The 14,150-nt window shown below is 41.9% G+C and overlaps 1 protein-coding gene across 1 annotated transcript; it reads right to left on the reverse strand.

Moving 5' to 3' along the window:
• Positions 1–132: 132 nt before the first annotated feature.
• Positions 133–8,319, reverse strand: LOC310985573 (retinol dehydrogenase 10-like; the record flags this gene model as incomplete). Its single annotated transcript, XM_083971188.1, has 6 exons — positions 133–281; positions 885–1,016; positions 2,144–2,289; positions 3,312–3,410; positions 6,976–7,167; positions 8,056–8,319. The coding sequence occupies 6 exons, from the start codon at positions 8,317–8,319 to the stop codon at positions 164–166; spliced, it is 951 nt and encodes a 316-aa protein (XP_083827314.1). The 3' UTR covers positions 133–163.
• Positions 8,320–14,150: the final 5,831 nt, after the last annotated feature.

The raw sequence follows: 14,150 nt of genomic DNA on the forward strand, positions 1-14,150 counted from the left end.
TAAATCTCTGGGCAGGGCTATTATGGGCTGGCGTTGCTAACGGGAGGAGTGCAGAGAGTCTTCTACTGCAATTAAAGTACTTGGGGGCTATTTGTAGATCATACAACCACACAAAAATGCTTCTATCCCTTTAACCGGCGCCGTTAAGAGGACGGAGAAGTCGTTAGGACTTGACGAGGCCGTTGGACGACTTCATCTCCACGTTCTTGATGAACGGTAACATGCACTTGTCTCCTCCCATGAAGCGATACGTGGCCACGTTGGCGTCCCACGGCAGCAGGCTGGAGGAGGCGGAGAGAGAAGAGAAGAGTTCTGCGTTAGAGTTCAGATCATCTTATTATTATGGTTCCAGTTCTGGGACTGGAAAGGAGCAGCATGAAGAAAACCTCTAAGACCTCTAAGACCTGCTCCGTTCTTAAAACAGAACAACACCAGATGAAATGCAAATTTACAGACGACATACAAGGAAAAAATATATATAGCCTACTGTGTTTATATCCACAACCGACATCCTCCATCACAACATGTGTAAAAATTCTCAAAAGTTTAAAAGAAATTCTAGAAAATGTGGTAAAATTTCCCTAAAAAAATTACATTGATAAAAAAGTGGTAAAAATTCTAAAAAAAAAAACTTTTTTTTAAATTCTAGAAAAAAGTGGTAATATTTCTTAAAATCAATTCTAGATGAACTGGTAAAAATTCTCAGAAAAAGTTTAAAAGAAATTCTAGAAAAAGTGGTAAAATTTCCAAAATGAAAACTGTAGTTGACTTACGCCCGTGTGAGGAAGGGGATGTACATGAGGCGAGGGATGTGTGTTGTGTAGGTGTTGTGTAGATGTAGTGTAGTTGTGTAGATGTAGTGTAGATGTTGTGTAGAGACTTACGCCCGTGTGAGGAAGGGGATGTACATGAGGCGAGGGATGCAGATCATCTGCTGCTCGGCCAAGATGGCCGTCATGGCCTGTTGGACGGTGTAGAGCGGCTCCAGAGGAGGAATGAGGCTCCGCAGCTCCTTCCTAGGAGAAACAAGGAAAAACGGGTTGGGAATGAAGCTTCAGCTGTTTCTCCAGAGAAGCTTAACGACTCAGATTTAGTTTTAGTTTATTGGTTTAAATATACAGAGACAATGCACATAAATAAACATTTCTGTAAACATGCCGGTTTAGCCAAGTTGGCTAATTTTCAACCGTAGTCTCTGGGGCAGGTGACTGCAGCACTACAATAATTAAAAATGCATTAAAAAAGAAACAAACACAAAACAGTACTATGCCCACTTATAAAATACATAATATACAATACAGTACAATACAATATATTACAGTGCATACAATAAAATACAAATACATTACAGTTTCAGAGCAGATGGTCACATACTTGACTGTCTCTCAACCATAGTTTTACATTTCTTTTAAAAGGACAACGAGGAGTTTCTATTTGGTTATAAAAAAAAGTCTCATATTAATGTGGATGAATCTACGTTACCACTTGTTAATGGTCCATTTTAGATAAATCTATGGTTTTGTCTCTATGGTTATTAGGGCCACGGGCCATCGCACCAGGCACTGGTCCTCTGGGGAAATTTTGAATGGGCCACGGGGCTACTGCCGGTTTTGCCATCTCTGTCAACATGGGAATCAAACCCACGATCTTAAGGTCAAGACAGAGCTGATCAGACAGACACATGATCATCTTTCTATAAGCACTGATATGGAGGAGCTGTAATCACATAGTAGGTTACGTGTGTGTGTGTGTGTGTGTGTGTGGTAGTTAGTGTGTGTCCATTTGTGTGTGTGTGTGACCGACAGACAGACAGAGAGAGAATGTGTGTGCGTTGCCATGGTGAGGTTACCATGGTGAGGTTGCCATGTTGAGGTTACCATGTAACTGGTGGCTGGTGGCTTTAAGGTATGGTGGCAGCTTTAACCATAGGCTTTAATAAAATGCTCATAAATGTAGAGTGAAAACACTTCGCTTTTCCTAAACTCCTCGTTGTCCCTTTAAAAGAAAGATAAGTGTCATACTCCCTGAGCTGCGCTGGAAGAGTATTTCATGTGTGAGTCGCTCTCACCGAGAAGGCTGCCTGACCAAAAGCACTCCTCCTTTTTGGAACTACTGTCACCTGACCTCTGACCTCTGAGCTCACCTGATCTCACAGCCGGCGAACATCCCCGTGTCCACGATGTAGGGACACACCAGCGTGGTCTTGATGCCGTCCAGACCTTCAGCCAGAAGCTCGTGGGTCAGAGACTCGTGGAAACCCACCGCTCCAAACTTACTGGCACAGTAGTCCTGCAGAGTTAAAGGGACAGTCCAACATTTATTCAGAGAGGAGAGTTAGGGTTAAAGGGACAGTCCAACATTTAGTCAGAGAGGAGAGTTAGTGTTAAAGGGACAGTCCAACATTTATTCAGAGAGGAGAGTTAGTGTTAAAGGGACAGTGCAACATTTAGTCAGAGAGGAGAGTTAGTGTTAAAGGGACAGTCCAACATTTAGTCAGAGAGGAGAGTTAGTGTTAAAGGGACAGTCCAACATTTATTCAGAGAGGAGAGTTAGGGTTAAAGGGACAGTGCAACATTTATTCAGAGAGGAGGGTTAGTGTTAAAGGGACAGTTCAACATTTAGTCAGATCCTCCTCTCACCATAACCCCTATAGTCATAGCAGTAGGTTCATCACCTTTAATTGTCGGTGCAAGCTGTTTTTAGAACGGCGGAGCAGAGACGTGAGCTGCTCAGTGAACGGTACCGGTCCCCTGTCCCTCATCAAACTCATCAAATACACAATCCAACAACTCCACAACGCTCTGGTGGACAAGTTGTGAGCTGCACATTCACCACGCTATGAGATAATAACACAACGTTACCACACAGAGTTGTTTTAGAGGGAAATGCAGCCGGAACTACATTCCAGACACGGCTGCTACTGGGCGGAGGGAATTAGGAAGAGAAAGTAGTTCAGAGTATTTGCTTCATGTGTCGTAATGTTTACATAATGTTACATGATTATCTCATAGCGTGGTGAATGTGCAGCTCACAACTTGTCCACCAGAGCGTTGTGGAGTTGTTGGATTGTGTATTTGATGAGTTTGATGATGAGGGAAACCAAGAAATCCCATAATGAGCCTCCGTAGCGTAGCTCTGAGCAGCTCACGGCTCTGCTCCGCCGTTCTAAAAACAGCTTGCACCGAACCTGCTGCTATGACTATAGGGGTTATGGTGAGAGGAGGATCTGACTAAAATGTTGAGCTGTCCCTTTAACTTTGACATCTTTAACTGGACCTGAGCTCGGTCCGTGTCTCTGTCTCCATGGTTACCTCCACGCAGGCGGTGCTGAACAGACCCAGAGCGCTGGCGACCGTGACGATGTGTCCGTGGTTCTGCAGCTTCATCTGGGGCAGGAAGGCTTTGGTCATCTGGACACAGAGATGATGTCATCAATAAACAGTTTTACACTGTTTTGTTTGGTGGTTGTTGTTTTTTTATGTTATAAAATCTTCAGAAATGTAAATTTAATTTAAAAAAAGGCTGAAGATAAAGAGTTGGTGCACTGCAAAAACTCTACATCTTACCAAGAATATTTGTCTTATTTCTAGTCAAAACAAATCTCATTCTACTTAAAATAAGACTCATCACATTAAAAGCAGCTTGTTTTTAGACACTTTTTACTTCTTTCAAGCTGATTTTCACTTGAAATAAGTAGAAAAATCTGATAGTGGAGCAAGTTTTTCTTTCTTATTACAAACACAAGAAACCTGCTTTCACTGGCAGATTTTTCAAGAAATAAGACAAATATTCTTGGAAAGATGTAGAGTTTTTGCAGTGTGGGACAGACACTCAGCAGGTGAAACAGTGGGAAGCTCCTACGTGAAAGATTTACCACCAGCTGAAAACAACCATCTCCTTCCACATGTTCAACCAGAGAATTTGTGTTTTTCTTTTAACACCAGTGAAACATGAAGAGGCGACTCAGAGAATCAGTGATGTGTCATTACAGGAGTCAGGTCCATGTGTGCACTGCAAAAACTCAAACTCTTACCAAGAATATTTGTCTTATTTCTAGTCAAAACAAATCTCATTCTACTTAGAATAAGACTCATCACATTAAAAAGAAGCTTGTTTTTAGACACTTTTTACTTCTTTCAAGCAGATTTTCACTATCTATTTTCACAGTTTTTCTTTCATGCACAAAAACTTGCTTTCACTGGCAGATTTTTCTACTTATTTCAAGTGAAAATTAGTTTGAAACAAGTGAAAATGATCTAAAAACAAGTCAATTTTTAGGTGATGAGTCTTATTTTAAGAGGAAAGAGATTAGTTTTGACTAAAATTGAGACATTTTGACAAGAAATAAGACAAATATTCTTGGAAAGATGTTGAGTTTTTGCATTGGTGTGTGAGGATCATGAATGATCCTCGTGGTCGTAGCTCCTAATCCAGAGCTCCAGAGGGTCGGGGATTATGAATGTCACGATTAAGAAAGGCAATTCCATTAGTATAGCCCATTTTTAAGGGCTTTACATCCCATCATAACATCATCCTCTGACCTCTGACCCTCACATCCACTGAGGAAAAACTACCAGATAACAACAGGAGAAAGCTCAGAGGAGGATTCCCTCCCCCAGGACGGACAGACATGACAGAGATGTTGTTACAGACGAGAAAACAGTTTACAACACAGAATGTGAGAAACATGGAAATTTTAACAAGACCAGCGCTCACTCCCCTGGAGACCAGATGAAACCAACTCATGAGGCTCCTTCTCTCTGAAACTGATGTGAACAAAAAGCCGGTGCATATTCTCATTTGTCCAGGTCATAGTCAAACTGGTTTTGAAGTGTTTGCAGAGCTTGGCTCCAGATGTGCTGTGCAGTCGTTTTAGAAGACAAAATAGTTAAAGGATCACCAGGGGAACGGCAAGTGGCACCTGTAAAATCGCACGCCGTAAAAAGAGCTCCTTTGGGCAATCAGCCTTCTCTATAAAGGGTTCCCAGATGTGGAATTCACTACCGACCGAAATAAAACTAACCCGAGACATTAGAAGTTTTAATACAAAGGTTAAAATCTGGCTGAAACAAAATCAGAACTGTTTGCATTTTGAATGTGTCATGACTTGGTATGATTTTAGATGTATTGTATATTTTATAGTGTTGTATGTAATTTTGATGTCTTTCTTCTTTTAAATCCAGGTTTAATACATTTCTCTTTTCATGTGCTTATAGCTGAGAACCTAAAACTTTATCTATTTTCTTTTATTTTACTTTTATTTGCTCTTGCTTTTAACTCTGTTTTTAGTGTTTTGTTTGTTTTTATTCTGTCTTATGCTTCTTTTTTAATGTTTTGTCTTTATGTAAAGCACATTGAGTTGCCTTGGTATGAAATGCGCTGTATACGTAAATAAAGATGCCTTACCTTCTTACCTTCTTGTTTCTACTAAAAGCCGAACTAGGGACGGGAGTTGGAAACTAGCATCAGCTATAATCTCTGTCTGCAGAACATCAGTCACATTGACTTGTTTGTAACGAGTGGAAGTGTCACTATGTTAATTAACCTGCATTGTTCTATCAAATAAACTGAATTAAATTAAATTAAATAGTATCTCAAAGGAGTTTTCAATGGAAAGCAACTGGACTTGGTTATTTGTCTAGGAACCGGACCAGTCCCAGCCTGGGACCTAACCCTAACCCGTCTTCCTAGACAAATAACCAAGTCCAGTTGCTTTCGATTAAAAATTCCTTTGAGATGTAGATGTGAACACGGAGCAGAGCAGTGACCCCCCCCCCAGTCAGGACAGAGATGCTGGTTAAGGTTCGTTTGTCTCTTTCTCTGTCCTTTGTCCTTGACGTCCAATGAGCTCATTACTACATGGCCTCTGACTGAGAGAGCAGAGACTGCGGCTCAGAGCGGATCAAGAGGATCACATGCTCTGCCCCCCAACCCTCTGTGTGTGTGTGTGTGTGTGTGTGTGTGTGTGTGTGGGGGGGGGGGGGGGGGGGGGGGGTCGTGTCGTGTTGTTCAGCTCTGATCCTTCACACATCATCGCACAAACACTGACTCCTGTTATGTAATTCATGTCCGACCGCAGCTTCATGTCCACAGCTCCACTCAACTCCCCCGGTGCTGCACAGAGAGGTTTGTGTGTAAACGCTGCAAAACCTCAAACTCTTACCAAGAATATTTGTCTTATTTCTGGTCAAATATTGACCATTCTAATCTCATTCTACTTAAAATAAGACTCATCACATAAAAAGTAGTTTGTTTTTAGACACTTTTTACTTCTTTCAAGCAGATTTTCACTTCACTAAACTAAGCTGCAGTTCCTGAACTACACAGAAGCAGAGAAGCAATAAAACCAGGAAGAAGCTTCCTGGGTGTTGGTTCAGCATCATAGCTGCTTCCTCTCTCTGATTGGTCCTGAACTAGTGTTCACGTTGATTTCACCTCCAGATAAATGTTTTAATCAAATATCTGAGAGATACTCAGCTGTCTGACATATAAACTTCACATCTACACTAAAAAAACTCACAATCTTACCGAGAATATTTGTCTTATTTCTAGTCAAAACTAATCTCATTCTACTTAAAATAAGACTCATCACATTAAAAGCAGCTTGTTTTTAGACACTTTTTACTTCTTTCAAGCAGATTTTCACTTGAAATAAGTAGAAAAATCTGATAGTGGAGCAAGTTTTTCTTTCTTATTACAAACACAAAAAACTTACTTTCAATGGCAGATTTTTCTACTTATTTCAAGTGAAAATTAGTTTGAAACAAGTGAAAAAAACAAGTACATTTTTAGGTGATGAGTCTTATTTTAAGTGGAAAGAGATTAGTTTTGACTAGAAATGAGACATTTTGACAAGAAATACGACAAATATTCTTGGAAAGATTTAGAGTTTTTACAGTGAAGTTGTAAAGGTGTACAGGTGTGTGTAGGTGTGTGTGTGTGTGTACAGGTGTGTGTGTGTGTGTGTGTTTTCACCCAGAAGAGTGCGTGGCAGTTGACCAGCAGCGTCCTCTCCAGCAGCTCGTCGGGACAGTCCAGCAGCCTCCTTCCCGCCACCACGCCGGCGTTGTTCACCACCACCGTGACGTCACCCACCTCGGCGCGCACGCGGGCCGCCGCCTCGTAGATGCTGTGGCGCTGGGACAGGTCCACGGTGTAGGTGTGCACCTGATTAACACATTTTATTTTGGATAAATATTTATTTAATTATGATTTTCTTTACTTCAGTGTTTTTTTTCCTTATTTTTTACATGGTATAGACCGAATCTCCTTGTTGTTTACAACTACTTCTGGGTAGAAAACCTGCACGTAATTTGAATGAGAACAATAGCTAAGCTAACAGCAGCAGCTAAGCTAACAGCGGTAGCTAAGCTAACAGCAGGACGTCAGCTGTTAAAACCCTCCCGTTGTGGGACACGACATGAAACTACTCCAGTTAGCTCAGTCATGTTGGAACTCAGATATCCGCTGGAGAAAATATTTTTTCATGGAGCGTTTATTGAGTCACTGAGTTATTGAAGTTAAACAGGTAGCTAACCGTTAGCCCGGCTAATCTATGATAACCATGACTAATTATTATTACAAAAATGTAAAAAATAAAGAAAAATTACAAAAATGTGCACACATTTAAATAGTAATGTTTGTCCAATCATTGGTTTTATAAACTTTACAAACATCAGATTAGTCTAAACGGTGATATAGTGACATGAAACCACCGATATAAACTACCGATATAGCAAAACTCTGTTCTCATGCTGGTTTTCTACCCGGAAGTAGTTGTAAACAACAAGGAGATTCGTCCTATTTATAAGCTCTATGTATATTTATATTTTTACATATTTCTTTTCCCCTGGCACAACAGTACTGTCATGTATGTGGCAAGGCGAAGAGGGCGGGGATTGAACCCACACCTCCAGGGTAAGAGTCATGCGCGCTTGCCAGTCACCCAAAGGGACGTCCCTTTGGCCAAGTAGCCAGGGCGCATGATCAATTGGAAGCATAGTGACAGGAACCTTATAAGTGTTAATAAAGTTTTTAAAAATAAAAGGTGTTTACCTGCACCCCCAGCTGCAGCTCCCGGACCAGCTGGGCCGTCTGCTCGTTGGCCTCCGTGTTGCAGTCCCACAGCACCAGGTGCGCTCCCTCCTTGGCGAACTCCAGGGCGAAGAGGCGGCCGAGGGCCCCCCCGGCCCCCGTCACCAGACACCGCTCCCCCTCGATGCTCTTCAGCCGCGGCCGCAGGAAGGTCTGCACCACCGACACCAGCACCGAGACCAGCAGCTGGCACAGGGTCAGCAGCAGCTCCACCACGAACACCATCCTGCAGAGGACTGAGGCTGGGACGGAGAGAGGAGAGACTCTTTATATAACTAACTCTGTGTGTGTGTGTGTGTGTGTGTGTGTGTGTGTGTGGGATTAGGAGGCAGAGTGATGGAGTTCCACCAATCCAGAGCCACTGACACTCAGACAGGCTGTTGTTGTTATGCAATAATAATAATATGGTAACACTTTACATTAAGGATCCCTTAATTAACGTTATAGTTAGTACATTATCAATTAACTGTTTACAGATATATTATTAGGCTATGTAGCCTATTATTTAGGATTAGGAAACACATTAAAGGGATAGTTCAACATTTTGGCAAATTGGCCCATTGCCATAATCGCTATAGTCATAGCAGTAGGTTCGTTACCTTTAATTGTTGGTGTAAGCTGTTTTTAGAACGGAGGTGCGGAGCGTCAGGCTGCTCAGAGCTACGCTATGGAGGCTAATGGAATTTCTTGGTTTTCCTCATCAAACTCATCAAATACACAATCCAACAACTCCAAAAGGCTGTCGTGGACAAGTTGTGACCTGCACAATCACCACGCTATGAGATAATAATGGAACGTTACGAGATGGAGCTGTTTTAGAGGTAAATTCATGCAAAACCGCTGATGCGCGTTGCGTTCAGGGACAGTTTTTCAGCAAGCAGACTCTGTATTTACCTCGAAAACGGCTCAGTTTCGTAATGTTCCATTATTATCTCATAGTGTGGTGAATGTGCAGCTCACAACTTGTCCACAAAAGCGTTTTGGAGTTTTGGGATTGTGTATTTGATGAGTTTGATGAGGGAAACCAAGAAATTCCATTAGCCTCCATAGTGTAGCTCTGAGCAGCTCGCCACTCCGCACCTCCGTTCTAAAAACAGCTTACACCAACAATTAAAGGTAACAAACCTACTGCTATGACTATAGCGATTATGGCAGTGGGCCAATTTGCCAAAATGTTGAACTATCCCTTTAAGGTATAATTAATTAGGTATAATGTGTAGGAATTCCCCCCATCGAACGGTGGGTTGCATCTGAACGTATTCTTGATGTTGCATTCACATGAAATCGGGCAGACGTCTGTGTGTGTGTGTGTGTGTGTGTGTGTGTGTGGGATTAGGAGGCAGAGTGATGGAGTTCCACCAATCCAGAGCTGTTTGTGTGAGGACGGACCAGGAGCCACTGACACTGTTGTTATGTAATAATAATAATATGGTAACACTTTACAATAAGGGTCCCTTAAAGGGATAGTTCACCCAAAATTTAAATTTCGTGGCTTCTCTGAGTTACAGGGGGTCTCGGCGTAGCAGTGCATGTCCATAACGGTTGCAAATGGATACCAACTGTCTTCGTAACAAAAAGACACACCAAAAAAACATCCAAATACCTCCATGCTGCTCGTATGTAATGTCCCTCTTGTATTGAAGCCCCAACATGAGAAACTGTTACGAAAAAAATTAAATAAGTCTATATTTCAAGCTTGTTTTGCAGCAGAAACTTCTCGAAGCTCCTCTTTGGACGAACTGGGAAGAGGAGCTTCGAGAAGCTCCCGCTACAAACTTGAATAATAAACTTATTTAATTTTTTTCGGGACAATTTCGCATTCCAGGGCTTCAATACAAGAGGGACATTACATACGAGCAGCATGGAGGTATTTGGATGTTTTTTGGTGTGTCTTTTTGTTACGAAGATAGTTGGTTTTGCAACCGTCATATGGACATGCACTGCTACGCCGAGACCCCCTGTAACTCAGAGAAGCCACGGAGGACTCTGAAACTTCTCCCAGCCCTTAGTCCACATGAGGAGGAGATCATGAGGGAAATTTCAATTTTGGGTGAACTATCCCTTTAATAAAACAACAAAGATAAAAGGTGCCAGTCAGTGTTTGACCAGCTGGACCAACACGGTGTTTGAAATTGAATTGAATTGAATTGGAGTTAAATAATTCAAACTTCATCTGGATCAGAACTAATCAACATTTAGACTCGGTCCAAATCATCAGTTTCATTAGTTTCTGACCTAAAAAGTGTGGGTTTTTTTTAGCTGTAAAACCATCACACTTCTTCACACAGTGGTGATAATTCCCCTGCAGTGTCAGAGGGAGTGGGTTCACATGACTCTAAGGTTTTCTCTTATTGGTGAAGGCGCTGCTGTTACAACCGTCCACCGTCTCCAGGATTTATGAATGAATATTAAAGTTACAACTGGTTGAGATGATGTTTTAAACTTCTCTGCATTGAACTGAACAATATTCTCTCTCATGTAAAAAGAAAGAAAGAAAAGAAAAGAATCCATAACGAGTTGTGAGCTTCGTTTGACTTTCATGTAACTAAGAGAATCAGCTGATTGGAAAACTACTTCTGAACTCTAAGTCTGATATGTGTAGTGTTGAGTCTGGTTACGTCCACATTCCTCTCATCTGCAGCTCCTGATCCTGGATGTGAGGTGGATTAGAGAGTAAAATGTTAAGAGCACGTGTGTTCAGATATGTTTTAATTCTTCTGGATAACTTCTCTCTGCTGCTGCAGCCTCCTGATGACTGAAAGCATCTGAAAGCGTCTTACAGCTGCCGAGGTTTTCCTGCCCACACACTCCGGCTCATGAAGTTAAGAAGGTTTGTGTGTGTGTTGGAGAAAAGCCTCAAGTTGTGACTGTGATTTAAAGGACAATTTCTCATGTTCCCCACCCACAGTGGTTTCAGAGGGGGGGGCTCCCTCCTCTCTGTCCTCACACTGATGCATAGCTGAGCCTCCACCTGCAGGGAGAGCTGCACTCAGTCAGAACAACAAGGTTTACACAACAAGGTTTACACACCTGTCCACCACAGTGTCATTCTGCTGTCAACCAGCAGATGGTGTTGAAGGAAGGAAAGTTCAAATCCTTCTGATGTCAAACTGTTCTGTCAAATCTTGCATAGTTCCCCTTCAATATAGGCCTCTGTCATGCCCTATTGATTAACTGTTTTATTTTATTGTATTGTATTGTATTAAAATTTAATTTTTCTGTGTAATTTATATAACCTTGTTTTCACTTTTAGCACTCCCCTCCCCCTTCCCCTTCAGGCTGCACTTGAAAATAAGAATTTTGTTCTTAATTTGTTTGTTCTTAACTAACCCTAACCCTCACCAGGTGAATTCAGACCCACATCCAGTCAGAGTCGCTCTTCCTTCACCTGTAGAGGAAACACAGAGAGAAGCATCAGTCTCTAATCACTTCACAGTCAAAGAGTAGAGACATTAACATGACGACAGTCAACACAACAGGAAAGACAGGAAGTAGAAAACAGGGAACTGCAAACAGGAAATGAGAGAAAGAGTGAGAAAGAGAGAAAAGCAACAGAACTTACAGACTTTCCATCAGGACTTTAACATGTGAGGGTCTTCATCAGTTTCTCCTTCAGTCAGTGACAGTTGACTGGTCTCTGAGCTGCTGTCACAGCAAAGGGAAGTGGAGCAACACAACAGGAAGACGTTACTGAGAAATCTTGTGATGCAACTGTGAACAGTGGCGTAGGTATTGCTTGTGTGGGGGAGGGGGTCTTAGTACTGTCATTAAACTTCATGTCTCCTTCCTTGCAGTAGGTGGCGGTAATGAGTCTGCAGAAAGTAAACAACACAAAACCAGCCGCAATAGAGAACAAAACATATACAACAGCACGGAGGAGCAGTATCAATGAAGAAAAAAGTCGTTACCGTAAACCAAGAGAGTCAGCATAAGTATGGCTGGATCCTACTGCACCAGCTCCGTGGCAACGGGAAGCGGACCAAAACAAAGAAGTTTACCGTTAAGGTAAAGAATTCATGGAGGAGTTCATGGAGGCAGGAAAGCAGCTTCACCGGCTTTGTGATCGAATTTTTTTTTTTGTCATTAAAGTGTTTATTTATCTTTCAACAAATAATAAAATACATACAAAAGACAACAACAAACAGATAAAAACAAAACAAAAACAAACAGGCAGTCAAAACAAAACTACAAGGACAACACCCCTCTGTACCATTGTATGTTTGTGATTATATCAATTGTACTGTTGTATTGTTGGTTCAACATATGCTTATTGTGACAAGTCCTTGATGTATCGAAAGAAATAGTCCCATACTGAATGGAACTTCCCTTTAACATTGTTCTTCCTGGCAATCAGATATTCAAAGGATGCCGTCTCTGTCATCAGTTGAGTCCAATTTGCAAGTCCCGGCGTACACGTGCTCTTCCAATTCCTCAGTATCAGCCTTACTGCAGTAATGAGGCCTGCTGTTATTATTGCATGCTGTCCTTTGTTGACTCCTTGTGACAAAGCTACATTTTTGTTCAGTACCGTCAACCCACACACACAAGGTGCAGGGGTATCGGAGGGAGCCGGCGCCTTCTCGTCGGGTCAGGATAGATGAAGATACGACTCCCATTGAATGACAGCTCCTTCTTTTCACGGACGAGACGAAGAATCTTTAGCTTGTCCTGAAAGTGCAGCAGCTTGATCAGAATGGGCCTTGGGCTGGATCTGTCATCCTGACGGGAATCCTCCCAGTGGCCGGTGGAGTGGGGAATGCTCCTGTCCCAGAAGTTGAGGGATCAAGCGGGCAATGAACCAGAGCATATCATCGCCTTCGGAGGATTCCAGTTGTTTGATACGGGTGGCGACTTCACTCAGGACTTCCTCGTTCGCTCCAACACGGTGTTCAAGGTGAGCAACGTGATCACCAAGAGTGGATAAAGAGTTTTGGATACCGTTCAATTGGAGACAATAGAATCCACTTCGGAGTCCAAGTATGCAATCATTTCAGATTTAGGCTGCAGGATGGAGTCAGAGATTTTCAACTGGTTAATGAACTGATCCATTGTGTGGAAACTTTGATGAGAAAGTTTGCAGGAGAATAATTAATGACCAGTCCAAACAGCAACCAGATCAGACCAGTGACAAGAAATGACTATTATGATTGTTTAGGAATTATGAGAGTAGGGAGTCATGTAGCGCCACAATTTCAGAAAGAAAAGGCAAGCAGACAGCAGCTCAACAAACAGCTTGCTCACTCAGTGGCCATCTTGGTTTTTTCGACAGCCGCGGTGATTAAAATCACAGTCATTTTCCCCCAAACCATTGGCCCAATTTCAACCAAACGTCTGCGTTAGACTCCCCTCAGCCCCCTATTCATGTGCTTCTCACACTGAATCTTTGCATCTGTCAGCGCTTCTCATGAAAAGAAATGGAGCAAAAATAGCAATAGATTTATTTTTATTTTTATAAAATATGTTACAAAATGTATTGGCCTAAATATTGGTTGAGGTAAGAAAATAAGAATAAAATTGAGTGAGTGTGAGCAGACACCTTCCAAATAATCTATACACAAACATCCAAACATCAGCAATTTATGAAAGCACCAGACTGCATAATGTTCTTATGTTTAATTAATTTTCACCTTTTGCACTTTTGGCCATTTGTATTTGTGCTGCTGCTCATCATTAAGGCAAAGTGCACAACTGTTAATTTGTGAAAGGAACTTGAGTTGTGATTATAGTTTTGGATTATTCAATCAGTCTGTAGTTTTCCGTCTGCTCTCTCTGAGCTTTACAACAGCGACGGTGCTTTTTTTCTTTAAAGACGTGAGTCACCTGACGTCAGCATTAAGATCCTGTTGATTGGAGGAAAGTAGCCACACTTGTCCTCTCATTGGTGAATCTGTGATCAATCATCTGGCTCGATGTTCCAACAACCAGTTCAACCAGGATGGGCTGATGAGACTTTGTCCAACCTGCTTTTCCACTGATCCTGGATTTCTTTATTCTACTTTGGAACAACAGGCAGGACGAGTGTTTGTTACTTCACTTCACTATTGAAGCTTCAGTGG

The sequence above is a fragment of the Trachurus trachurus genome (assembly GCF_905171665.1).
Source record: "Trachurus trachurus genome assembly, chromosome: 5".
Lineage (NCBI taxonomy): Eukaryota > Metazoa > Chordata > Actinopteri > Carangiformes > Carangidae > Trachurus > Trachurus trachurus.